The sequence below is a fragment of the Monodelphis domestica genome (genome assembly GCF_027887165.1).
Source record: "Monodelphis domestica isolate mMonDom1 chromosome Y unlocalized genomic scaffold, mMonDom1.pri SUPER_Y_unloc_2, whole genome shotgun sequence".
Classification (NCBI taxonomy): Eukaryota; Metazoa; Chordata; class Mammalia; order Didelphimorphia; family Didelphidae; genus Monodelphis; species Monodelphis domestica.
In genome coordinates, this window is record NW_026605001.1 from 179483 (window position 1) to 206298 (window position 26816).

General features: G+C 39.6%; 1 protein-coding gene across 1 annotated transcript; it reads right to left on the reverse strand.

Annotated features, from left to right (window-relative positions):
- Positions 1-5316: 5316 nt before the first annotated feature.
- Positions 5317-26730, reverse strand: LOC130456245 (lysine-specific demethylase 5C-like). The gene is made up of 26 exons (XM_056809947.1): positions 26248-26730; positions 24838-24915; positions 23417-23539; positions 23132-23302; positions 22586-22717; positions 22010-22133; positions 21721-21908; positions 20456-20614; positions 17847-17966; positions 17441-17599; positions 16895-17076; positions 16641-16803; positions 14931-15050; positions 14619-14813; positions 14107-14288; positions 13897-14021; positions 13619-13766; positions 13078-13174; positions 12594-12952; positions 12046-12184; positions 8459-8638; positions 8204-8341; positions 7069-7668; positions 6843-6906; positions 6526-6725; positions 5317-6438 (listed from the first exon to the last, which is right to left on the reverse strand). The coding sequence occupies exons 1-26, from the start codon at positions 26395-26397 to the stop codon at positions 6070-6072; spliced, it is 4665 nt and encodes a 1554-aa protein (XP_056665925.1). The 5' UTR covers positions 26398-26730; the 3' UTR covers positions 5317-6069.
- Between the last annotated feature and the right edge of the window lie 86 nt (positions 26731-26816).

Genomic DNA, 26816 nt, shown 5'->3' on the forward strand with positions numbered 1-26816 from the left:
ACATCACATACCAGCTCTGCAAACAACTCAGGAATCCGGTTTCCTAAAGAGATCTATTCCTGACAGAAGATGATTTCTGAAGATGGAGTCTGTTGGCTAAGATACCCAAATACAAATGTGGAATGCCAATTATTGTTGTACTAATATTCTGTTTCTATCTGGTGTTCTAGTGTTTGCCCCAGTCCTGGTTTCTACACTTCTGAGGCTGAACACCCTTCAGATCTCCAAGCAGGTCTCCACCAACCTGGGACCCCAACATTCACGGAGGACAACAGCCCAAAAAACCCTGTGTCTGTGGCCTTCCCCTTCCTTTTCAAGTTTTGGCTACTCCCCTGTGGGATATGTGTTCGTATGCATTTGTAACCTCTGCAACTATTTCGTCCTGAAAGCCCTGGACATTGCCTGTCCTGACAATAGGCAGGGACAGCTCTACACCCATTCTCAGCTCTGAAGGAGCTACAGAATACATGGACCTTCACCCTTTTTCCCTTAGATACTTGGAGGGGAGGGGATAGGACAGCAGGGGGGCACTGAACCTGGTAGGGCCTGAGATTCTGGCCCTCCTGGAGGCTGTGTGGTTCCCCTATGGATGGCTGGGCCTGCCAGATGGTAGGACTCACCAGAAGCAGTGGGGAGATAGCTAGCAAAGAGAATATATGACACCACATATAAGTGATATGCTGGACAGAGGCTTTGCCTTTCATAATATGCACTGAATCTGCAAAGACATCACTTAGAGATGTGAAACATGTGCATGGGTTAATCAAAAAGGGGGACTGAAGGAACCAGGGGGCACCCGGTGAAGAGGGCTGGAGCCAGGAGACAGTGGGAGGCAGACTTTACAGAAATCAAGCCAGGGAAAAATGGGTACAGGTGTCTTTCAGTCCTGGTAGACACTTTTTCAGGTAGGGTAGAAGCATATCCAACAAAACATGAAACTGCCTCAGTGGTAGTTAAACCTCCCCTATCCTCACCTCCAGCTGCTAACTTTGCCTTGATTCCCAACCACCAACCTCCCGTCAGGAGCTTCCTGGGCTTGCACCTGCTCAGGATGGACCCCTTGCGTCTCCTCCGTGACCTTGTCCCAGGACCCCGAGCTTTGTATCCTAGTCACCATCATGCCCCGAGTACTATACCCTCTGGGGACGGAGCTGCTGGACTATTGAGAACATCAAAGAATTGGCCATCAGTAATGGGAACCTGTCCGTGCACTGACCCTAGCCATGCTCTTTGGTATGGCATGGATTGACACAGGTACAGCCTCCCTCTTTCAAACATCAGGCCTAAGGCACCTATACACTGCCATAGAGGTGGACCTCAGGCATACAGAAAAATCACTAGATGCTTTTGAGAAATTGCTATCCTCCCTTTCAGAAGTCATACTCCAGGACCAGAGGGGCCTTGAACTTTTGTTCCTCAAGGAGGGAGGCTTCTGTGTCACCCTCAAGGAAGAGTGCAGCGTATATGCGGACCACACAGGGGTAGTCAGGGAATCAGTAGCCGACATTAAGCCTAATTTAGATGCCCGAGAACTCAGACGCTCTCATGCCCACTAGCAAGCATTTGCGAAATCCCCTTGGCTCACCACCCTCATCTCCACTATAGCAGGACCAATGTTAATTCTCTTCTTCCTTATCACTTTTGGGCCTTGTATTGTCCACTGACTGGTCCGCTTTGTGAAGGACCAGGTCCACACAGTCCAGCTCATGGTCCTCAGGCAGCAGTATCCGGCCCTGCCAGACCCTCCTGATGGCTACACTAATGCCATGCCCCTGGAGGTCTCTGCTTGCCCCTGAATGAGCATCATAAAATAAAAAGGACTAGGGAATGAAGGGAGTGAGGGTTGCACTGTGTCCAAATGAACAGTTCCTGAAAAGAAACTGCAAGGCCACAGCTGTTGAAACAGATATCTTCCTTATCCTCCCTTTCAAGCTCTCGGGTTTGCCCCGGGGTGGTTCTTTTGGGTAGCTATCCTAGCACACATGCGCTAGTAATAAACCTCTCCCTGATGCCCTTGCATTGTCTTTGTGTGGTCTTTTGTGGGGTACTTCCACTCAGACCCTAACAGCCCCTACTCAGCAATAGCATGCTCAAATTAGATATTCCTCTTTCTACTGACCATAGTGATTTGGGCCACCTCCTTGCCATGGTCCAGCACTAAAAGTATCTTGATACTCTAAATGTTTCCTACCAACTTGAGGTAACAAAAAGAATTATTTGGGTCTAGATCTGTCACAATTCTTTGTTAACAACTAGTAAGAGTTCTTTTTCTTCCTCTTGCCAACTGTTCTATATGAACTCTACTACGAAAGTTTGCACAGAGTCCTATCTGCCTTTTCCTTTTCTGTTCCTTTTCCTGAGACCAAGTAACTAAACATTGTTTTTGAGATAGATTGTATCCAGCTTGAAAGCCACCAGGTGACTTTGAGAGGTCTGGAGGTTTTAGGATTACTGAGATTCCCAAGAAAAACAGGATTCCCTAAATAAACCTACAAGGCAAATCAGCCCAAGATGATTTGTTTTACTGGGAGAAAAATGTGACAATGATAGTTAATGAGAAGGCAAAATTGTTTACTTTTTTCTTCTTTACTGTTTTCTCTGAAAAAGCAAATGATCCTCACTAGAGGAAATAAAACAACACTAATGGTTTTGAGCAGATTACAGAGTAGACTAAAAAACCAGCAGGTGTGATTACTGAGTCAATGGTACCCAAGGCTGAAGAAATGAAAATGGCCCAATTTATAGGAAAGGAAAAAAACAGCTGGAAACTTTAGGTCAATGAGCTTGAGTTCAGATCCTTAAGAAAATCCCAAAAAGGATCAGAGAGTAAATGTCCAGTAAAAAAAAAAAAGCAACTGAAATTATAGCACCATCATAATTTTGATAAGTTTGTGCTATAAACCATGTTAACTTCATGACATTTTCTGTATAGCAAGATTTTAACAAAGCATTTAATGTATCCTACATTTCTTGCTGGGTTCAGTGGGTTCTGTTAACAAAATTAGAAATGAAGAAGTAGCTTCTTAATATGTAATCATAAGTCATTGTTAAGAAATGTCCAGTGGATGCCTAAAGGGTGCTAAAAGACTGTCTGCCCTTTGATCCAGCCATAGCACTTGTATCCCAAAGACATTATAAGGAAAAAGACTTGTACAAGAATATTCATAGCTGCGCTCTTTGGAAAATGAGGGGCTGCCCTTCAATTGGGGAATGCCTGAACACATTGTGGTATCTGTTGGTGATGGAATACTATTGTGCTCAAAGGAATAATAAAGTGGAGGGACTCCATGTGAACTGGGACGACCTCCAGGAAGTGATGCAGAGTAAAATGAGAAGAACCAGAAGAACATGGTACACAGAGACTAATATCCTGTGGCATAATCAAATATAAAGGACTTCTCCATTACAACATGGAAATAGGTTTTGATCAAGGACACATGTAATACCCAGTGAAATTGCGTGTCTTTTATGGGAAAGGTGGAGGGAGGGAAATAATATGATTCTTGTAACCAAGGAATAATGTTCTAAATTGACTAAATTTAAAAAAATATATCCAGTGGAAATTACTCCTGACTGGCTATTTTGGTATTGCCTACTGTACCAGTGAACATGTTTTGAATGGCTTTGGCATAAATAGTAAAGTCATCAGATTTTAAAATGACTCAATGGATGAGTTGGGATCAGATAAAAATTATTATGCACTGGGCTAAATTGAGTAGGATGAATATAAAAGGAATCACTGCAATCTCAAACTTGGATACAAACAACTTTACAAGTGCAAGATGAAAGCAGCATAGGGAACATTGTGTTTGAAAAGAACCTAGGGTTCTAGTGGACTGTAAATGCAATCTTGGATAGCTCTGAAATAAAGGTGATGGTCTCTTTGTGTCTTTTTTATCATTAAAAATAACTCCAGAACTACCAGAGGAGAGCTGGAATGGCAAACAGCCTTGAGTCCATGTGAGTAGCGGAAGAAAGTGCGGGGGAAGGAAGGAAACCTGGACAGAAGATATTAAGGACCAACCCCAAACTGAATAAGCTAGTAGAGTTTCTAGTAAAATTAAGAACTCCAGACATGGTTCATGCCAGGAAAACAATTACTGCTAATCAAAAGCTGCCATGTGGCAGCTGCTATGGTATAGTGGATAAGAGTCAAGAAGATACGAGTTTAAATCTTGCCTTGGACTCTTACTCTGGGCAAATAATTTAACTTCTTTTTGCCTCTATTTCCTCATCTGTAAAATAGAAGTAGCATCTCTTCCAGGGCTTGTTGGAAGAATCAAATGATGTTTGTAAATGACTTAACAAATACCATATAACAGGTGGGTTTTTAGTTTTTGTTTCTTCCTGGGGAAGGCTGATTCTTCCTTCTCTCCCAAGGCCTTCAAGTACAAGGATTAGATTGTCCTGTGGTCTTTGGAGTCCTTGCAAATGTCAGTGGAGCAGGTCTTAGTACCTTCCCCTAACTTGCTTTCCCTTACCACTCCTCTCCACCCCAAGCCCCCCAAAGGAGAATATATTATTAGTTTCAATACCTGTGGCAAACTTATCACCTTGTCTTTTCATCTATTCTCTAGATTGTTTTTTATCAAATGACAAGGTAACCTTTGGATGCTCTAGGATTGCTAATAGTGATGACTTACAAAGGAGAAAAAGAGAATGGGACAATTACTATCTTGATTTTTAAGTAAAGTGAGATCCATCTCTTAAGACCAGTTTTGAGTTGTTTTTTCATTCTTTGTGAGACTTTTTCTGCTCAATTTTTCAAACTAGCTCAACTAAAACATACTGGCCCTCAAGCCTGAGGAAAATGCTTTCCTGAAAAGTAGTTTAAGTTTGCACTTGCCTTATCTCAGAAAAAGCATGACTTTATGGTTGGATATGGAATACTGCTAGATGAAAAGGAAGAATCTGAGACATGGAACCAAGTTTAGTGTTTCAATATGTCCAGGGTCTTGCAGGATCTTGGGGGCAATTCTACTTCAGTAAAATCACTAGTAATGGATTTGAATTTTGAGGAGTTTTTAAATGAAGTTTTGTAGTTCTTGTTTCCCTCCTCCTATAGTTTCATGTACAAAATGCCTAAGAACAAAATGCCTTCAGTGAAAAGCAACTTTTAGGGTAAAGAAGTCAGCTCTAAGTAAAACTGGGGCCTAGAGGACAAGGAGTCAGTAGCAGAGCTAGGCAAAAGTTTTCTAAATTTCACTGAGATTCTGTTCCAATTCACTATTTGCCTTCTTATACAATCTGCTATGAATTATAATCTGGCACCCAAAGAAGAATTAAATTGGTTATCAACAAACAAAGTAAAACAAATCCAAAAAAACCCTTTTCTTTTATTTCTAAACATGAGGAAAATAATAAAATTAAATTAAAATAAACAAATTCAAGAATAAAGGGTTTCCTGTGTTTTTTTTTTAACAAGTTAATCACATTCCAACGAAGAGAATTTTTCACTTTTGCAAGATGGGAATAATACAGGAGAGAGAGGGAGAAAAAGAGAAAAGTGGGAGATCAAAAGAGCAGGACATAATAAGCTGAAGTGGCTGATTCATCACTAAAGAGAATTTTTTATAAATCTCTAGTTTTAAAAACTAAAAGTCACAAAACACAGGATGTTCCTTTTCCCTATATCTTCCCTGGGTGATTGACAGATGTTCTTAAAAAATGAACAGACAAATAAAAATAGAGACTAGACTAAAAAGATAGGGAGACAAATCTTTTTAAGACTCACATATAATGGGCCCTTAACACTTAAAAATTTTGCATAGCCCCTTAGTCATTTCCGCTCCACATCCTTGAAACAAAAAAGGGAGAAGCACACACCAAAAAAATACTGGAAAGTCCTCTCATCTCAGGGGAACAGAATCTCAGGGACTTAAGGAGTATGCCAACGCATTGAAGTCCAAACAGTGCTAACAGTTAGGTGGACCATGGGACCAAAGAAATAAATGAAGAGATGGAGGATGGTACATAAACTTTCCTTATTCACCATTTTTCTCAACCAATTGATAATGGGTAGAAGGTAAAAGAAAAGGTTAAGAAGCTCACTCATCTGGTTCCAGATTGTCAAAAATCCTGCTTTGAAGAACAGAGAGAGAGACAAGAGGAAGTGGGCAGAAGGCAGATGCCAGAGGGACAGGTAGATGACTTCATCCCCCAACTCCCTGGTCTCACCTCTAAACTATTCTGACTTTGACTAGGACTACCACTTTCCTTGGTCAGTCTAACTGCAGAGGCAGCAACATCTCTAGGATTGTCATCCTCATAATGCTTCATGTCATCTTCATCTTCTGCAACCCTGGCTCGGGGTCTCTTTGGCTCTAGCTGCTCCCTGGATGCATCCTTGAGTTCACCACTCTTCTCTATTTTCTGACGATGCCTTTTTTCCAGGTTTCGCCCCCGGATCCGGGTTCCACCCTGTTCTGCCTTCTCCAGCTGGGGATTAACAGGTAAAGAGAAGGCACATATCTCAGATAATATATAAATATTTTCTACTCTCTGTGGCCTTTAAACCAATCTCACCTCAAGCAGCGTGCGGAGCCGTGTCAAATCCGGAGGACGGCCAGCCTGCAACAACTGCCAGATGCTATGATTCTCATCCAGTGTCACCTCAAGCAGGTCACCCTCTATCATCAGCTCTTCCAATGGAGCTCGTGCTGCCTCAGGCAGCTCTAGAACTGGACCTTTCAATTGTGGCAGCAGTGATAAGAGCATATCTAAGTCTGTAAAACCCATGAATGGATACTATTTTCAATAGACAGATATAAAGGATAACAGTCCCTGAAAGGAACGTCTTACTCCCTTTACCCCCACATATCCCAGGATCCTCAACTTCCTACCTGAAAACCCCCCTGGACCAGGTTTCTTGAACTTTGCGGTGCCATCTCCATTTTCCAAAAATACCTAGAATATTAGTGACCAGATTGGGAGAAAAAAAGTAAGAGAATGGACTCATTCCTATCTACCCCAAAATAACCAAGAGAATCTCCTGCCTCCTCTGACAATTAACAACTTTCTAGAGGTCAGGGAAATAGGTGAAGTCAGGCAATTTGGACTTCATCTCACCTTCAATTCATTACTGATGCTCTCTCTCAGTGGAGCTGGAGCTGGGGTAAAGAGCTGAGCACAAGTAGCCCCAGGTGGAGGTCCAGTTGGCTGCTGAAGCCATTGTCGTAATTCAGACAAACGAGCCAGCAGCACTGTCACATCCTGGGAAGCCAAAGCCTGACGGGCCCGACCCTGCCAGCCAATAGCTCGCTCTGTGAGGCACTGCAGAGCTTCACCTTCAGGTAGCCGCACAGGCAATTTCTGCAAGGCCACCAGAAGGGCCAAAATAGTCTCTAGGCGGGGGCGGCGGGAACGCATGCAAAGTGGACACAAGAATTTGGTATCCCACTCCCACCATGCCAGTGGAACAGGAGAGATAGGACTCAGTGGCCGAGGTCCACTGGTTCGAGGGGCTGATACACATCTCCCATGGAACCAATCCTGGCACAGGTCACACTGTATAGTCCCCTCCCCCACTGGTGCTCGTCCACACAAACAGTATGAAGAGGTGATATCACCAGATATAAGTGCTGTTGGGCAAGGCTTGGTCATGTTGGCATGACGAAGATGAAGGATGCCTTCTTTTTCCTTCAGCTCACCCTCCTTGAAAGCCAAGATCTAAAGCAAAGGAAAGAGACACAGATCATTTTAGGAAGCCCAAATCTCAATGCAATTAAACGCTGCCTTGAGTCAGGAGCTGCATTCTAATCATCACAGGAAACTTACAAAAAAAATTAAGAAACCTTTCTTAAAAACAATATATTTTTTGTTGTTACTATCAAAACCTTATTTGTTAAGTTGTGTATTTATATAAGGGAATGAAAGCCTTCTGTTTTTTGTTCTATATACATCAATCAAATTTTGAAGTGCCCTGGAACAGTCTTTAATTGAGGCATAAACCAAAAATAGTTACTTGCACCACTAAAATGCAAGAGAATTATGATTTATACGTGTGTGTAGAATTATAGGGTGCCTCAATCTCAATGAAAGTATTTAAATCCTCTCACTGTAACAGAGAAGGATATAGAATGGCTCAAATGAAATTAACCCCAAAAAGTCCTTTTTCCATTAAATAATTCCTTTTTACAAAAAGGTAGATAAGGCTAGTTCTGGTTCCCACTGAAGAGGAAGGTAGCTAAACAATCCTTCTCACCACTGAACCTGGATCCCTAAGGTCCTGGGCAGATAGCCCCAAAAGTTCTGTATCTGATTTATAAAGTCCCAGTTCTTTTTCCTTCCACCGCTTTCGCTTTATGGTATCTGAGCCAGCATCTGCACATGGACACAGCACCTGAAAGGGCAGAGATGTAAGTAAGCAGGTACAGAGAAATCAGACTCCTAGTTACAAAATGGGAGTAGAAGAAAGGAAATAGGAGGAATAAAGATTAATTGAGATAGGAATGCTCACCTCAAGAAGAGTGTAGCAGGAATTCTTTTTGAGGAAGGTTTTGGAAGCTTTCTCCCGCCAGGAGTGGGCTGTAAGCACCTGTAGCTCCAGTTGCTTCAACTCTTCTAGCCCAACAGGTAGATCTCGGCCCACAGCCACTAAGCCCTCCAAGTCATCCAGGCAAGGGTAGTGATCACCATTCTAGGTGAAGTGAGGAAGATTTAGTACCCCTAAGCGCAAAAATGCCTGCCTATATTTCTTAGGACTAAGTTTTTCCTCTGTAAGGAGAGATGAAAAGAAGGCTCCTGTTGCCTAAGCTTGACCTTAAGTCCTTTCTAAGGGACTTTTTAGTCCCTTTTCTTTTTTTACCTTCCCTCTTGGAGTCAATACTGTGTATTGGCTCCAAGGCAGTAAGGGTTAGGCAATGCAGGTCAAGTGACTTGCCCAGGGTCACACAGCTAGGAAGTGTCTGAGGCCATTTTTTAACCTAGGACCTCTTGTGTCTAGTCCTGGCTCTCAGGCCAACCTACCCACTTCAGCCCTTTTCAAAGGACATTCAATAGGTTTCTTAAATTTAACTTACTCAAGATCCTCAGTTTCATGTATTTCTATATCCCACCCAATCAAATTTCTCTTGTTTTTGTCTACAGACCACCAGGTCACTCCCCTTTCTCTCCTGCAGTACTTGGCTCATAATTAGTTCCTGACCTGATATACTGACTCTTCCCCAAATACCCTAACCAATCAATTCCTTAACCTATTCATTACCATAAGTTACTCACACATAAAGATGATCATATAATAAATGCTGCCATTGCCCACAAAAATGTCATCTCCATGTCAAAAAATTCAGAAATCCCCTTACCTGACTGTAATCTGTTGGCTTTCCTCTGCCTTTTCTTACCAAGCTTTATTCTTGACCTTCAAAATTTTGACATCAATTCCTCTTTTCCTTATTTTGAATTTTTTTGCATTATTTGTGAATTTATTTTTTTCCATGGTTACATGATTCATGATTTCTGCTACCACCTTTCCCTTCTCCTGACAGGCAATTTATTCAAAACCAATTTCGATAATATTCATATTTGCAATAGTATACCCATCAAACCATGTGGTCAACCATATTTTTTTTCTTCTGCATTTCTATGGTTCTTTCTCCTTATTTTGAATTCTTAATGAACATCATCCTTCTATTGCCCACTTAACCTCATTATAAACACTGAATCCTACCCAACCTCAACCTTAGATCTCTGACTATTCATGATCTTCCCTATATTTCTTTAAAAAAGCACTTTTCCTTGGAAAATGAGGGGGTATCCATCAATTACGGAATGGCTGAATAAATTGTGGCATATGTTGGTGATGGAATATTATTGTACTGAAAGGAAGAAATGGAGGAATTCCATGTGAACTGGAAAGAGATCCAGGAATGTGTTACAAGGGAATCACTTTAAAAGACTGATATATATTAATTTAAGGTCGCCAAGGAATTCAGCTATGTAATTCCTAAATGAAAAACTCAAGTCAGCCGTCAGCCTTTTTTGGAGTTTAATTACAATAGGAGCAAGAAAGGAATTAGAGATAGAGAGAAAGAAAAAGGGAGAGAAGGGAATAGGGCTTAAATACCCCTTCTGTTTAGATAGCTGGGGCAAAGAAAGGAGATCAGTCCCTATTACTCACGTGACCAAAATGGAGAAACAGTCTCAGAGGCCCCACCTTCAGCTTCCTTCAGAGCAAGCTTCTCCAAGTCCACCGCAATCACCCCGACCAAACTCCTCAAACCCCCCCCCCCAGTCTCCAGACCCTCCTATCTTTAAGGAAACCATCCAAGTTCCTCCTCTCAGTTCTCCCATCTACCAATCACTGTTCATCAATTTCCCTGTGCCAATGGAGGCTCTAGCTTAACCCAGGACCACCCAGAGGTCTCTGGCTTTGCACATGTCTGTTGAAGGTCATATTTTCAAATGATTAAATCTTTGCTCCTTTGCTACAGCCCTTCCTAAATCCTGTTAACCCAAGTAGGGTAGAGATTCGAATAATTAAATTTTGATCTAGGCTGCAGCCCTTACTCAAATCCTGTTAGGACTGAATAGGGTGGAGATTGATTCCAAGTATCTCCATTGTATCAATTCTAAAATCAATCATGACTCAAAGAAATTTCTGTTCTGTGCTTAAGCATAGGTCAAAGTCCTTTCCATTGTTCAGCAAAAGGTTTCTGTCCTAAAGTAATCTGAAGAAGGGAAGAGAAGGAACCTCCCATGCCAATGGGGTTCCCATTCCAATAGACTATCAGTAAGAAATTTTCCAAGTATGAAATATCCCAATGGTGAAAATTCCAACATTTATAAGTCTAAGGAATTTTGAGGTTTACAAATGGATGCAGAATGAAAGGAGCAGAATCAGGAGAACACAAAAAACACAAAAAAAACCACTCCAGAATCCTCTGAATTCATGAGACTGTTCTTTACTGACATCAAAAGATTTTTGAATAAACAAGAACAAAGATAAGAATTATTAAAACTAAAATAATGGCAATAAAAATCCAACTTGAGAAGTATCAGAATAGATTCCAGCTCTAAAGCAAATTATGAACCCCTCAGAAAATGTACCATTCTAAAGATGGACAGGAGAGAATTATCATGGGAAAAATGAGTCCTTCCCATCCACTTGCCAGGCTCTTTCTTCTAGACTTAGACAAAAAATAATAAATGCCCTACTCTCACCTAATTAACATATGACAGAATTTCTGGGGTCTTATTTTCCTAGGTCACCAGGGTTTTATATATTATTATGCAAATCAGTAAACTTCAGTAAAAAAAATTTTTTTTTAAATAAAGCACTTTCCCTTTACTCTCTTATAGTCTGGCTTCTGACCTCATCATTCCATCAAAATTTCACTCTCCAAAGTTTCTACTTTTTAAAAAATTTAAAACCTTTACCTTCTGTCTCAATACTGTGTATAGGCTCCAAGGCAGAAGAGTGGTAAGGGCTAGACAATTGGGGGTGGGGTGGGGGGTCAAGTGACTTGTCCAGGGTCACACTCCAACCATTATTCATTCTAATACCATATCTTTTACTCAGTCTATCCTGTATAATTTGTAGTCCCCTCCTCTTAACTGTTATCTCCTTGAATGCAGGGCCTGACTTGATTGCTTTTTGTATCCAAGTATTTAGTACAATGCCCATGATATACCAGGTACTTTAAAAAATGCTCTATTTCCCCATAGTGAAAATCATCGTTTTTCTTTCTTAAACTTTCCAAGATAATAGCCAAATTTTCCAACTTGAATTTGAGATGCCTCTGGTGTGTTGGCTGGGTAGCTCAGTGGATTGAGAGTCAAGCCTAGAGATGGGAGGTCCTAGGTTCAAATCTGGCCTCAGACACTTCCCAGCTGTGTGACCCTGGGCAAGTCACTTGACCCCCAATGCCTAGCCTCCTTTACCTTATGTAAGGTAAAGGATTTTTAAAAAAAGAATTCTTATTACTCAAGAGTATCCAACTTAATTCATCAAGAGTGGGGATTAAACTATAGAAATCCTAATGTAAAACAACAAGTAGAAAGGAAAATACAAAAGCTCCCCAGGGGAAGAGAAGATACACTCCTTACCTGGATTTCATCCACATCTGCAATCCATGCCCGAGCCTTGGAGAGAGCATCTTTGAGTGCTAGGATGTTGGGCAGGTGTACAGGAATATTCTCTGCCTCATGAATGATGGCCTCCAACATGGCAGGAGGATGTTTTTGCCTGGGTAATATATAAAAGGCTTATATTAAAGTTTGTAGAAGTCATATTGCCAGTCTCCCATGGGGGAGGTGGGGAGAAAAAGACAGGCCTGCTAGATTTTTGATCTAAGACGCTCATCTACATTTGGGGGATAAGATATTTGTGTGGAAGTGGTGCAAAGAAAAAAAAGTTTAAATAGGACTGATACAAGTAGTGTGCAAGGAAAGAAGAAATATGGGTCTGAGGTGAACATAGAAGACTTAAAGGGGAAAAAGGCTTCAACACAAGGGCAGAAGATAAGAGATAAGAACAGATACAACAAAGTGTAGGGAATAAGATGAGTGTGGGTGGTGGCTAAAATATAAGAATATTAGTAAAAAATAAATGAGGAGAAAGATATGAGAAAGGGATGGAGGCAATCAAGTTATACCTCGCTTCCAAACAGAGATGGGCCTTTTCTTCCCAGCGCTCAGCAATGGTAAGAAGCTCCTGAAGCTCAGCTCGAGCCCTATCTACAGCAGGGCTGGGTGCTACATGAGCACCCAAAGTCAAAAGCCTCCTCATAACTGCTAATGTGCCTCTCTGAGCAGGGGGAACTAGAGTTCGCCTCACTTCCTCCAGCCAGTACCCCTGTTGCATTTGTTGCCTCAGTTGCTTGGCCTCAGGAACCTCTATTCCCAGCTGCTGACTCCTCTCCAGTAGGCCTGGAAGGAGGTGCAAGCTGGCAGGTAATGCAGTCAGAGCATCCTGTGCCTCAACCTGGAAGGCCTCTGCTCTTTCTAGGATACCCTGTGAGAATAAGGTGAACAAAGAAGTTTTAGCTTTTGATCAAGGAGACAATCCCAATCAAGTCCCCAAAATAGGATTTTTAAGTCCTATTAATCCTTCAAAATACCATTTTTCAAATGACTTACTTTGACATCTCCAATCTGGTGCATAGCACAGGGCAAGCTGCTCATCTGCTCAATGAAAGTCTGTAACTCTTCTAGGGTTAGCTGAGGAGAGTCTATCCTATATGTGTAGGAGGAAAAAGGATTATCAAGTATTCAGTTTTTATCTATGTCTTTGTATATTTTTTCTCACTGTCTATTTAGCCTAGTCACTCTCATCTTACCCTTCTCCGTATCTTCAGAGGTATTCTTTATAGCCCAGGGCATACTAACTTTTAACCATGGAGCTCCTCTGGTTCTTACATCAATTCAAGTGGGCAGGCAGCACTGAACACACATTCTGCATTTTCCAGCAGACCTTTGGTTATTAATTTGTCCATTTTGCTACTTTTTACCTCTGGCTGAAAAGTTCTTCCCATAAACCTGCTTAATTTCTAAGGTCCATCTGTCTCCTAAGCTCTGTTCCCTACCTTAGATGATAGTTTTACTCTCTTTTCTTTGGTTTCCTATGTTCCACCCATTTAGAGGACTACAAAATCAGCTTCCCATTTTCAGTTATATATACCCGTGTTCCTGAATGCTGACCAAGCCCAAGGCTTGGGAAATGCATTTCTCAGCTTGACTCAGGCAATTCTTCAGCCGCTGAAGAAGCTCACTTTGGGGAAAGTGACGCTCTCGAGCCTCTGACTCCAATGCTCTTAGCTCTTCAAGACCTGAGAAAGGAGGAGTACTAGATATGTTTGAACCTCAACTTAAATCTTGTCTCCTTGGCATTCCATTTATTTTCTAGGGAGTTAGTATGGTATAGGGATGAGAAAGGTGAAGAAATCGACTATCACTCACTGCGCTTCCGCCCATCCTCTAGCTCTAGGGCCACTCGAACCTTGCTAGCCCAAGTGTCAAAGGACTCAGCCCGAATTTTCAATTTATGCAGCATGGCAGGAAGTTCATCCAGGGTATATCGGTACCTGGATAGAAAGAACAGCACAAGAAGTCATTCATGCTATCTTGGCTTGATTACTATTACTTCCCAAAGACCCAACCTGGCCTCACCGTAAATACTGTTTGCTTCGAGGGCACTTGCAGAGGTCATCAATGTGGGAGAGGCAAACAAGACCATCAGGGCAGTCATAACAAGCCAATGCAGACAGAAAACATGTTGTCTTACATTTGGCACACTGGCGCTCATCATCTGGAAGCAGCTCAAAGGCTTCACGCTCTGCCTCTGTGATGCCCTGGGGTATATGAGTGATAGCATGTTCAAATCCAGAAACCTTCAAAAAACTTCATTTACACAAAAAACTTCATTCAACATGGAAATGCTTAAAAAAGACTTAGTCAAACACTTCTACAACTCATCAATTTTTCATCAATAATTCATCAAATTATTCATCTCAGTACTAAATAGAGCTCAAAAATTTATAATGTGGGGAGAAGTTTCAAGGACTTTTTCTTGGAAAAGACATTTTATTACTCACACCAAGTGATTTGTTTATTTTTAAAAAGAGGTTGGATTCCTTGGTTTATGGAGAATGACTTTCTTTACTCCTTCACAAAACATTTACCTTCTCAAGTAAGGCCTTCCGTAGCTGTCGTTCCTCTTGCACCATAATAAACATCTCCTTATGTACTGCTGCTGCCAAATTCAAGTCCAGTTTCTCAGGGGAAGCAGCCATCTTACATATGAGCTCCTCATGGGAAAAGACACAATAACGCCGAAGTCGCCTATAGTGTTCAATGCACTGACGTCCTGCAGGTAGCTGACAATAGGGGAACATCATGTGGTAAATAAAGCCACGTTATCACAGAGGTCTTCATTTACTTATCTGAGACCCCAACTCAGTACCCCCACAACTAATGTCTAATTCCCTGCTCACCCAATCAGCAGTGCAGAAATTCACAGCTTCAGCAAAGTTGTAGCCTTGGTTGAAGCCACTATGGTAAGCACGGGGAAAGGTAATGACAAATTCTCCTGCACACTGATTTGTTCGGACAACCTAAGGAAATAATAGTCAAAAAGAATACACTATACATACCTTCATATGTGCAAATGTGCATATGCATAAATGTGTGTGTATATATATGTGTGTGTTCATATATATGTATATATGAATACATATATGTAAATAAAAACTAGGAAACTGAGCTTCTGTATGAAAAGCTAGTTCTTTTGAAGAGCTAGAATATAGTAGCAATATGGTTAAATAGCATTATTCCTACCATCAAGAACTTCTCAGTTTGAGAAGGCATCAATTTTCAATTTATGCTGTCCTCTGTATCACCTAAATCAATATGAAGAATCTTACCTCTGTAGATAGAAAGATCATTGGGACATGGACATGCATGTCCTCAGAAGACGGTAAAATGCTTACCTCAGAACAGAGAACTGACAGCTCTCACTCTCTGAGACATACATAGCATGGAAATAAGGAGGTATAGATTTTAATAAAAAAAACAAAATACAGATTAGACCAGTGATGGTGAAAATTTTAGAGACCAAGTGCCCAAACTACTGCATGTGAGTCTCTTGCCTTACTGGGCAGAGGGGCAGGTAACAAGAGAAATGTCCTCAAAAGCACATGGAAAAGGGGAGGGAAGATCTATTTAAAAACATATAGCCTAATATCTCAAGCGCAAATTAAGAAGTAACACCAAGACTTGCAACCAAGGAATAATGCTCTAAATTGACTAAGGTAAATAAAAACAAAATTAAAAAAATAAATAAATGCATTTTCAGACCGAAAAAAGAAAAGTAACACCAAGAAAGGCAACTGAACTGTGAGTGAAGCTGAGGTTGAAGTCAATGGGGCTAAAATTTAGATCTTAAAGAGGTAAAAATCGTTCTCTTTCAAGAAATAGCCACTGAAAGAAGTACTATCCAGCATTAAAAGAGCAATTAAGGGAAACATTCACTCTCTTTATATTCTTTTCCTTTGTGAATATTTTTATATTATTTTGTACTTACTTTGGGTTTACTTACTTGTCTTGACTTGTATCCAATTAGGTCCCTAGATCCCCAAAGAAAGGTATTAAGACAATATCTTTGTTTTATCTCTAGTGACTAGCCATAAATCTTGCACATGATAAATTCTTAAAAAAGGTTAATTTGGGGCAGCTGGGTGGCTCAGTGGATTGAGAGCCAGGCCCAGAGACAGGAGGTCCTAGTTTCAAATCTGGTCTCACTGACTTCCTAGCTGTGTGACCCTGGGCAAGTCACTTGACCCCCATTGCCTAGCCTTTACCACTTTTCTGCCTTAGAACCAACACACAATATTGATTCTAAAACAGAAGGTGAAGGTTAAAAAAAAATTAATTGAAGAAAGGAAATAGGATGTAGTGCTTGTACTTTTGACCCTGTCATTCAATATTCATCAGTACCAAGTTCTCTGAAACCCCATGTTGCAAGTGAAACAGGTGACTCAAGGATTCTTACTACTCTACATTATGAGTTTTGTCTTCCCAAGCAGTAGATTGGGTACTTCCTGATGACCATGCTGTGAGAAAAACAGAAAAGAGAAAGAAAAGAAAAAAAACAATAAGAATGGGTGGTGGGGAAAGGAGGAAAGCATGGGAGTTGTGACACTGACCGGCACTCCATGTAACATGAGGGTATTGGGATTCATAAGAGTAACCAACTGATGAAGGAGATCAGGTTGGCTGTCAAACAACTCAGGTGTTAACTTTTTCATCACTTCTTCCAGGTGTTCAGCTGCAAATGAGGGTACTCCATACCATGTCTTTGGTTCACCCCTGACAGAAGTAGAAAAGTCACACTGATACAGGCCTTACTTAAGCTTTTACTCTTCTACACCCAACTTCGAGGCTCTGATCACCTGCTTACCAGTGAAGGTAATTGATAGAGTAGCTCCAATGGTCCTCAATGTGCCAGCAAAAAGCAGAAAAGACCATGCCCACATATAGCCAAGGAACCTTCATGCCAGAAATGTCAGCATTAATGTGGCATAGGACTGACTGCTCAAGAACTGGCATTACATTCAGGTTCCAGCCACTCACTGCATACTCCTATAGAAAAGGAGACAGGCTCATATGAATCTTGGAAATAAAACGGGACTCACAGAGCAATTGAAAGAATGTATGTTTTGAAACTCAAAGCACCAGATCAATGTAAATTATATTGTAGCTTCTCTTATAAACAGATTTATATGCTTTTAGCCATGCTTAGTATCAAATTCAATATTGAAATAGTTACCTCAAGTTCACCACTATTTCCATTTCCAATTCTTGTGACAAAGGAGAAGATTAAGCATAAGTCTATCTGATGACCTGAATTACATACTTACTCATAAATGGACAATGTTTTCTTGGTTTGTTCTAACTCATATAAGATTTCTCTTCATATTCACAATCTCCCAATTAAGGGTAATACCTCTTCCTCATGGGATAAATGCCTCTTGTTATCATTAATAGGGAAACCACTTCCAAACTCCTTGGAATGGATGTCAGCTCCATACTCCACAGTCACATCCTCCTCAATGCTGTTCACAAGCCGCCAGAACTCCTTCTCTACCAATTCTGTGGGTACCATCTGGGGAGGAAGTGAGAGCAGAAAGTATATAAATTTGTACATAGGTTGTATGCTGCGTACAAAACAGCATGATGAAAACATGGCCTGGGGGAAGGAGAAGGAACACGGGGATAGGAACAAGGGAAGAATATACCACTCTCTAATCCTTTGGTTTTAGAGGCATAATTCGGAGGGGAAAATGGGATTCAACTCTCCTTCCAAACTTCTCCTTTTACCCTCTGAAAATTATCTGACCCATACCACCTACATGTACAGGCATATTGAAGTAATCAGACTTGAAACTGTCAGCCATCTCGCCAAAGCTTTGAAGCGTATATTCCCTTGTGGCCTGTTCAAAGCCAAATGCTTCTGGAGGTCGTTTACACTCCTGAAACAAGAGAATCATAACATAAAGGATGTAGTGATAACAATCTCCTACAAGCATTCCTTATTCTGTTACAGCTCCAGATCCTCATTCCAGCAAAAATGAGTCCAACTGTCTGCCTAAAAAGCTGGGATTCATAACTTTTCAAAACACATGAATATGTCTTAGCATGCTTTCTTTCAGTTTGCTCAATTCTCAAAATCTATTTCCCCCTCATCTATAATGTCTTCCTTTAATCTCTTCTAAACTTTCTACAAATAAAAATTACTCTTGGAGGATTATTGCTAGATTCATAAGCATTTATTAGTAAAGAGAAAGAGAGAAGTAAGATTGCCATCTTTCTAACTTCAAATAAACAAATCTGGTCTCCCATTATAGCCAGCTCAGTTCGCTCCTACTGAGCCCGTTGCTTGCCAGAGATGAAGAGATCAGATAAGAGAACTTAGTGAAAAGCCCAGAGAGTTATAGAAGAAAAAAATTCTACTTCTCATGCTACCTAAGCTCCTCCCTCCAGATCCTTCCTGTCAGCAAGCCTGCACCAGAATGCTAGCACCAGATACATATACCTCCACAGAGGTATATGAGATTAAAGTGGGGATGGAGATCCCACATTTTATTTCACAAAATCCCCACACTTGATTCTTTGGGAGACTAACATGTTAAGTCTCTTCATTTTTTGACTGTCCAGGAGATTAACATGTCATCTCCCCAGGGAATTATCCCATATAGGGAGTCTATAAATTTCTGATTTTCTCACCAGGGAGCATAAAAGCACAAAAGATATTATACATTTCATGGAAGAAGTTACTACATTCATACTTCACATTAACAAGAGAAGAGAAAAAAATTTTGATTGATAGGCAAAATAATTAAGGGACGTTCCCTTTTTTGGCATGTTTCCAATCAGGATAAATGGCAGACTCAAACACTTTCCCCCACCCCACCCACTTCATTCATTATATCCTAAGGTTCACTCTTAATTTCCTAATGTAGTGTTTGATTTCTGCAAATAGTTATCAAATGAGAGATCAAATATCATCTCCAGAAGACCTGTTTTCCTGGTCTAGGATACTGGTGATTATCTATTCCTAAAATTACTTTTAAAAGATCTTAATGGACTTCTTTACTAGCAGTAAGCACAATTCTGACTTATGAGAAAGAACACTACTATATCCAGAGAGAGAACTGTGGGAATAGAAATACATAAGAAAAATAACTGCTTGATCACACAGATTGATGGGGCTGTGGACTCTAAACAATCACCCTAGTGCAAATGTCAATAATATGGAAATAGGTCTAGATCAATGATACATGTAAAATCCAGTGGAACTGCTTGATGGCCAAGGGAGGGGGGTGGGAGGAGAGGGAAAAGAACATGAATCATGTAATCATGGAAAAATATTCTAAATTAATTAAAAATAAACTTTTTAAAAAAATCTTAAGACTTTGGACTTTTAGGATTAGGTTGTGTGAAGTGAATTATCTAGGAATCTCCAACCCAGCTTTAATCCAAAGCACTCCAATTGATGAACATAGGAATCAAAGTCAGTATCTAACATCATAAGCATCTGATGTAGTCCAGGCAGCAGGGAAATCAGATGGCAAACCATTGGCCAATGGAAGGATCTGGGGGGGAGGAGTTTACTGACACTTTTCTCTGATCTCTGGCAAGTGGCAGAATCCATTCAGCTATAATGGGGGATCAGATTTTTACCTTAAATTATAAAGCCCGGAAACACTATTTCTCTCTTTCTTTTTCTTTATTAATAAATGCTCATAAATCTCTAAGTCTCCAAGATTAATTTCTATTTATAACATTATGTTCCTTCCATTTTTCTTTCCATGTTGCTCTTTGGTCATCTGTCTCATTTTTACTACACTGGCAATGAATTACAGACTGGGAATTCTCAAGAAATTCCAATTTGGTAAGAGAGATTGTAAACTTTCTAGCACAGTTATGGTAAACCTTTTAGAGATGGAGTGCCAGTCCCCACCTCCCACTCCACCCCTCCAGACCAAGTGTCTTGGTGAAGTGAGGAATGTACTCAGCAAGTATAGAGAGGGGGAAAGGAGAGGCCTGAGTGCTCTGCTCCCCACTAGCTCTGCCACCTGTGAGCCACTTACCTTACCTGTTGTGTGCTTCCATTGGGCTGCTGGACAGAGGGGCAAGAGATGTGAAAAATGTCATCAACCACAGTGGAGAGGGAAAGGGAAGCAGCTCCAACTGAATCCCTCTGCTTTTCTAGTAACCAACTGGAAGGGAGGGAGGGAAGGACCCATAGTGGAGAGGGAAAGGGAAGCAGCTCCATCTGAATCCCTCTGCTTTTCTAGTAACCAACTGGAAGGGAGGGAGGGAAGGAGGGCAAGTATCCACAGAGAGGATTCTGCATGCCATCTTTGGCACCTATGCCATAGGTTCACCATCATTGCTCTAACAAAAGGTATCACAACAGATCGCAGACTGAATCCCCAAACAGAAGAAAGTATCATACCGCCATGACACACTTTGGACAACGCCAACTCCCTTTGGGGATCTCAGGAAGAGGTGGTAGCAAGCAGAAAATGTGGTAATTGTCATCACAGCCATCACATAGCAGAAGTTTGTCATCTTCATCCCCCCGGGTACATATCCGGCACACATATGAGTCAATCTAAGGAATCAAGAGTAATATAGGAACCCCTGTCCATCCATGTTCTATCTAGTCACCAAAGCTACTTCTTTCAAATAACACATTCTATGTGTTATATGTCCATGCCTATTCTAACTAGGTTATATATAAACATCAAAAATGAAAGGAATTTGAAATAGTGCTATGCCAGGATTTCTCCAGATGATAGAGGATAATTCAACCTAAATAGTCCAGTTCACAGCTCTAATCACTAAATTTTTCTCCTTAAGACTAAATGAACCTGCTGGTTCATTATACTGGTGTAAATAAATGTTCCCTACCCTCACTGTACCAATGCAAGTTGTCATTATCTACAATTTATTTCAATGAATTGCCTAGTTTAGATCACTGAGACAATCAGTACTTGTTGAGTCACAAAATCAGTTTGCCAATAATAGAATTTTAACTCAGATTTTCTTGGCTTTAAGAAATGGCTCCCAAACCAATATAATATGCTGCCTCTCATTTTCCCACACATCTATAGCATTCACCAACTTTCATCAAGTAGAACAAGTCACTCCTTTTCCCACATAAATTTTCAAAGTTTCTACTCTCAAATCTTTTTATGATTTCCTGTACCCTATCATGGGAATAGCACAAGTTTTCACACATAGACTTGGTGATATGATTTTAGAAATCAAAAGGAAAAGGTGATACATCTAACTTGTAGCTGAAACATTTCATGTCTTATCTCCTCCACAGGAATTTATTCACCTTGAAAGGAAGAACTGTATGATTTTTCCGTTTCTATCCTCCATGCTTAATATAGTATTTGCCACATACTAAGTTTTTAATAAATGCCCACCTATCTATTCAATACTGTGGTGGTGAAGAAGAAAAAGATTCTACCATCAACTTTGTTATATAACAAGTTGGTTTATCTGCTGCCCCTTTTAAGGCTCTGTGTTTGGCATATATAATAAAGAAGTGAAAAGATCTATGAAGTCAGTCTCTAATAGTTCTACTGTAGACTTATAGAGCCAAATCCTATTACTTCAGCTCTTTTGAGCTCCATTATCTCCTAACTCCATTTGATCTACTCACTCTTTACATTCCCCCACTAAAAAAGAGAGGTTGAAATTACATACAAACTGGGCATTACTGTGGTTCCTCCGAAGGCGCATTGTCATTTTGGTACAGGGCTCCAGGTTATGAATCAGCTCCTCCTTCCCATCAAAAGTTTTGAGGAAGGATGTCTCTAGCTTCAGATCAATGTCTGATTCCTCTTTCACCACCACTGTAGGAGGACATTCAGGTCCATTTTTATCCTGAGAAACTGAGAAAAGTTGGAAAAGTTCTTATCCTAGTCCCTCAAAAGCAAGACTATGGTATCCCCATGGGATTCATTATTTCTCATCTTTTCTGCCTAAAACTTACCCTTCTTCCTAAAACTTTTTTCTTTTGCCATTAGACCAAGGCCCATCATTTTCGGACCAGCTCCATAAATCTGCAATTTCTTCAATTCTGGGTTCTTCTCAATATCTTCCTCAGTAGGTTCTGGCTGCAAGGGACAGAGGTTTCTAGGTGATACCATTGTCATGCAGCACAGTTTGTCCTCATCCCAGAAAATATTTTGGTGGATAGGCCAGGTAGAAATGAAGAGTACTGCATTATGTAAACCTGGGACCAAGATCTAAGAATAACTGGAATACTTTAAATCCCTAGCAATGAACAAAAGTATATGAGGGTATCATCAGTGGTTTTTTCCCTAAGCAGCAGCAAAGCAAAGATTAACCATTACATAACCCTCCCAACCAAAGAGTAAACCACATAAAGGCACATCTCCAAGAACAAAAGATTTAACTATATAGTTGTACAATATGATTTCCCAGACCGTTTTCTATTTGAAGAACTTGAGAATGACCCAGGAAGATGAGGTTAGGGTTAACATTTTTTTGAAGTTCTTTTGGGTTAATGGGGAAAAGAAGAAGTAAAAATCAGTGAGACACTCACATCAGGCTGTAGCCTTTTAGCACGTCGACCATAAGTATTGAATTTAGAGGGCTGCACAGACTGACGCAGAGGGATGCTATGGGGTTTGTATTCCTTGTCCTTCTCACTGTCAAATGGACGTGTATTACACTGCTGGAGAGTATAAAGAAAAAGAATAGATGGAGTTATACTCCTAAAAAATTAAGATCATAAATCCAAATCAATGATCTAATGAATAATCATTTGGCTCTAGGTATTGCCTTGACATATTTATATACTAAGTGATAGAGACGCTATACAAAATAGTATAATTACATCAAATTTTTATAGAAAACTCATCATAAATCATCATGTATGTAGTAGCATAAGAAAAGAAAGAATATGTAAAGTCTGGAGTGAGATTACTTTTAGGAGAGGTGAATATGGGAAATCTTTATGAAAAATAACATTCTCTTATGCACTATGAGTTGAGGCTAGTTTGGACTAGCAGGAAGAGGAAAAAAAAGTTAGTGGATGCACAAAAAGACAGGTTCCACAAATTGGATCCCCTAACCCTCTTTTCTTTACCACTAGGTTGGCTCCAGACTGGTACATCTCATAAGGGTAGATAATTCGCTCATAATGAGAACGCAAGAGGGAACCAATGTTTTTGCCAACTGGGTAATTGAGTCGTTGGGCTACACGAGCCCAACGACGGTCTTTGCTGATGGTCTCATAGCCTCCTTCTTCCACCACAATCTAGAAAGACAAAAAATAAAACAGGGTTACATTTAGCCTACTGAGCTTATGATGTCAAAGAGAGATCAACACCTAGTGGGCAGGCCAAAATAGAAAACAAAATGATAGATATACTTTGCTGAGGCTGTAGAGATCCAGGATACGCCGCTCTACGTTTGGGATCTTCAAGGAAGAGCCCTGTATCTCCCAAAACTTGGCAATCTGATCCAAGTAGTTGAGCTTCACTCTAGTCTGGGCCTGCAAAAAGAGGCAAGTTTGAGTGATGCTCTACCATATTTTGCAGGTTTCTTCCAAGACCTATATGTGCAAGATATCAAGAATCTTAGCAACAGTTTAATTTAGAGAAAGGCAATTCCCACCAAAATTAGTCTGCTTGTTCCACACAAAGAAATCCATCTCTTACCTTCATGACCTTGTGAACACCAAATTGATATATCAATATGTGCTTGAGTTGTAGAGTTATAAAGACAAAAGCAAAATTCCATGCTTTCAAAGAGCTTAAATTTTAAGGTTGAGACTTTATAATATGTACAAAGAAACAAAACAATAAGTGAGGAAGTTGAAGGCCTACATGGCTAGTGTAAGAGACAATATGTATTATAAATGTAAATTCTGAATTTAGGAATGTAAATATCAGAGATTCTAATAGAAATATATGGAAAAGGTAGAAAGCAGACAAGTTGTAGAGGATTTTAAGTGTCAAATAATGTTTATATTTAATCCTAAGAAGAAACAAATAGATTAGAACTGAGAAGATAATGATATGGTCAAAACTACCATTTAGGAAAATCACTTTGAAGAATGGCTGTGCCCTCAATAATAATTACAGCATATAAGAAGTTGGGGGGAAAATTCATCAAGCATTCAATATATATTAAATACCCACTTTATGCCTGGCAATCATTGGAAAAATAATGATAACCTGAGGTCTGATTATCTCTGTGCTATTTAGTTTAGCATGTAGTACCAATAGGAATTTAGGAGTAACTATTTTTTGAAGAGCACAGAAGATGTTCAGATTTAGAATTATTTCAATGGAAAATAATAAAGTTAACAAAAGATTTCTGAAAGAAAAAGCCAGAAAGATGCACTCTCCTCATCTCTATTCTTTAAGAAGAAATTTTTCCTGAACTCTTGCAATCACTAGAAAAAAGTTAAAAATGCAAAGGATTAAAATCTCAGCACTGATGCTGGCAAGTTTCTTCAGTATTCTAGATGGTTTAGAACAAGGCTGTTTTGTGGTCTTACTAGTTTCGCATGCACTCTTTAGTGATTCTAGAGATACTGAAAGGCCTAGTAGATTTGGGGGAATATTTATATTAGTAAAATACATTAGACTAAATAAAAAAGATAACATAAGGAAGGAGTTTTAAAAGAGCATACTTTGCTTTTGGCAAATAATCAAAAATGCTAGAAATCTATTTTAGTACTTTAAAACTTAAAAAATAAAAAGATTTGGCTTATCTGGACTTTGGTGCTATTAATATAAGTTTTTCTCAGCGCTGATGACTATTAAATTTCTCAAGCTATCTTACCTCTAATTCATTCAGTCTTTGGATTCTTGGAGTGAATCTGAAGTTGTCTACTTCCACAGCAAAAGGTGGCTGCCAGTCCTTGGAAATGATAAAGAAAAAAGAAAAAAAAAGGTTAAATATAGTTGCTTTAGAAAATTCATGCCTATTAGTTGAGATTTGGTTGTAGACAGAACATATTAGTAGGATTTTTTTCTTTTCCTAAAAGTTTGTTCTTTTTTTCTTCTTTTTCTCTTCTTTTTCTTTCTTTTTTCTCTTCTTTTTCTTTCTTTTTTTTTTACTGTTTTGAGTTACTACAAGGAGAAATATCTTCTAATAATATTGTGTAATATCATGTTCTTTTAGTTTTTTCTTATTGACAAAGTCACCTGCTAAAATTAGGAATCTGACCTTGTCCTGATATGACAAAAAAGTACCATTTTAAAGGAAAACTGTGTCTAATCAAGTTTTATAGTGTTCTATGTTCATAACATGACATTTTAAATAAAAGGCTTTTGTCAAATAGGTTAGCTATGAGATATTTTGGCAGTTAAATGCTTTTCGGAACTTATGCGGTCTTTTATTTGTAATAATGCCGTATTAAGTACTACATAATTTATAAGGTAATTTTTTTACGGAACTGCTTAAAATTTATAAAATTTTACACATACAAAATGCATTCGGGGTTTTGTGTATTTCTTTGCAGTGGGATATTCCTAGTTGAAAACTGAGAACTGTTTTGTTCTTATACATAGTTGTCAGGCTTTAAAGTTTTAAGTATTTTCAAAAGTAACTTTTATCTTCCTAAAGACTTTTTGCTATTTTTTTAATCTTATGTATTTCCAATGCTTAGTTTTCAAGTTTAATAGTTAAAGATCTAGGTAATTTTGTTTAGTTTGTTACTTTTCTGGGTAAGTTCCTCGTAAATGTTGGAACTGCTTAAAATAAAATATACAAGGTTTTAAATTTTCATCTGAGCGTTGTCTGGGTTGCTTTGGTGGGGATATTTGTTTTTTAAGGTTAATTTTCTAAGGTTTTCTAATGTAATTTTCAGATGATATTTAGTTTTTTATTTTTGATTCTGGGTTCTGTTTTTATCGTGTGTTGTAATGTCACAGCACCACTGACGGTTAGTGCTTTTAGATTTGTAGCATTTTAAAAATCTGTTTTATGTTGGCTACCTTTTAAAAAGATGTCGACTTTTTTCTCCTCGTTTTTTTCTTCCTTTTTTTTCCCTTTTTTTTTAAAAGGTTCCAAATATTTTGGTGGAGCTTTTATCTGTGGTTTTTAATTTTTTTTTTTAATGTGGTAGGCCTCTGTAACAGTTTTAAAGGTGTTCTAATTCTCATTTGAAAATTTAGGATATATAACTAGACAAAATGCTTTCTAATCCTTTTCTACATACCAATTTGCCCAGATAGTTAAAAATCTTACCGCTGGCGGCCGGATCTTGCAGATCCCCGATTTCTCGGCGATGGGCCGGATCTTGGCGATGTACCCCAGCGGATCCTGGAATTCAGCCCAGCTCGGTTCGAAGACGGGGCATTCTGGAGGGGGCACGAAGTCCTCAGGCCCAGCTTCCATAGTGGCTTTGAAGATAGCTTTCCTAACTCCTCTAGTTTGTTTTGCTTTTAATAAAAAAATTTCTGACGTTCTCTAACAACGTCGCTTAAATTTTCCTGTCGCCGCCATTTTGACTTGCTGCAGCAATCTCGTCACCGTCTTCGGGATTCGTCCGCCTAGCTCTCGCGTTCTCCTCTCCAAAAGACTTGCAAATCCAAAAATAACCTTCTTCCGCTAAGTATTTAGAAGAAATTGTTTTGTGATTCTTCTTCTTTACTACACAAGTAAAGTTAAAAAAATTAAGCTAGATAAATTCGCTTTCACTTACAATCGCGCAAGGACTCGTTAGTGACGGGGAGGGCGGGACCCAAAACCCGGAAACAAAATCCTTTTGGCTTAAAGAAAAAATTGTTAAAGGTTCTCGAATCTAGCAACAATAA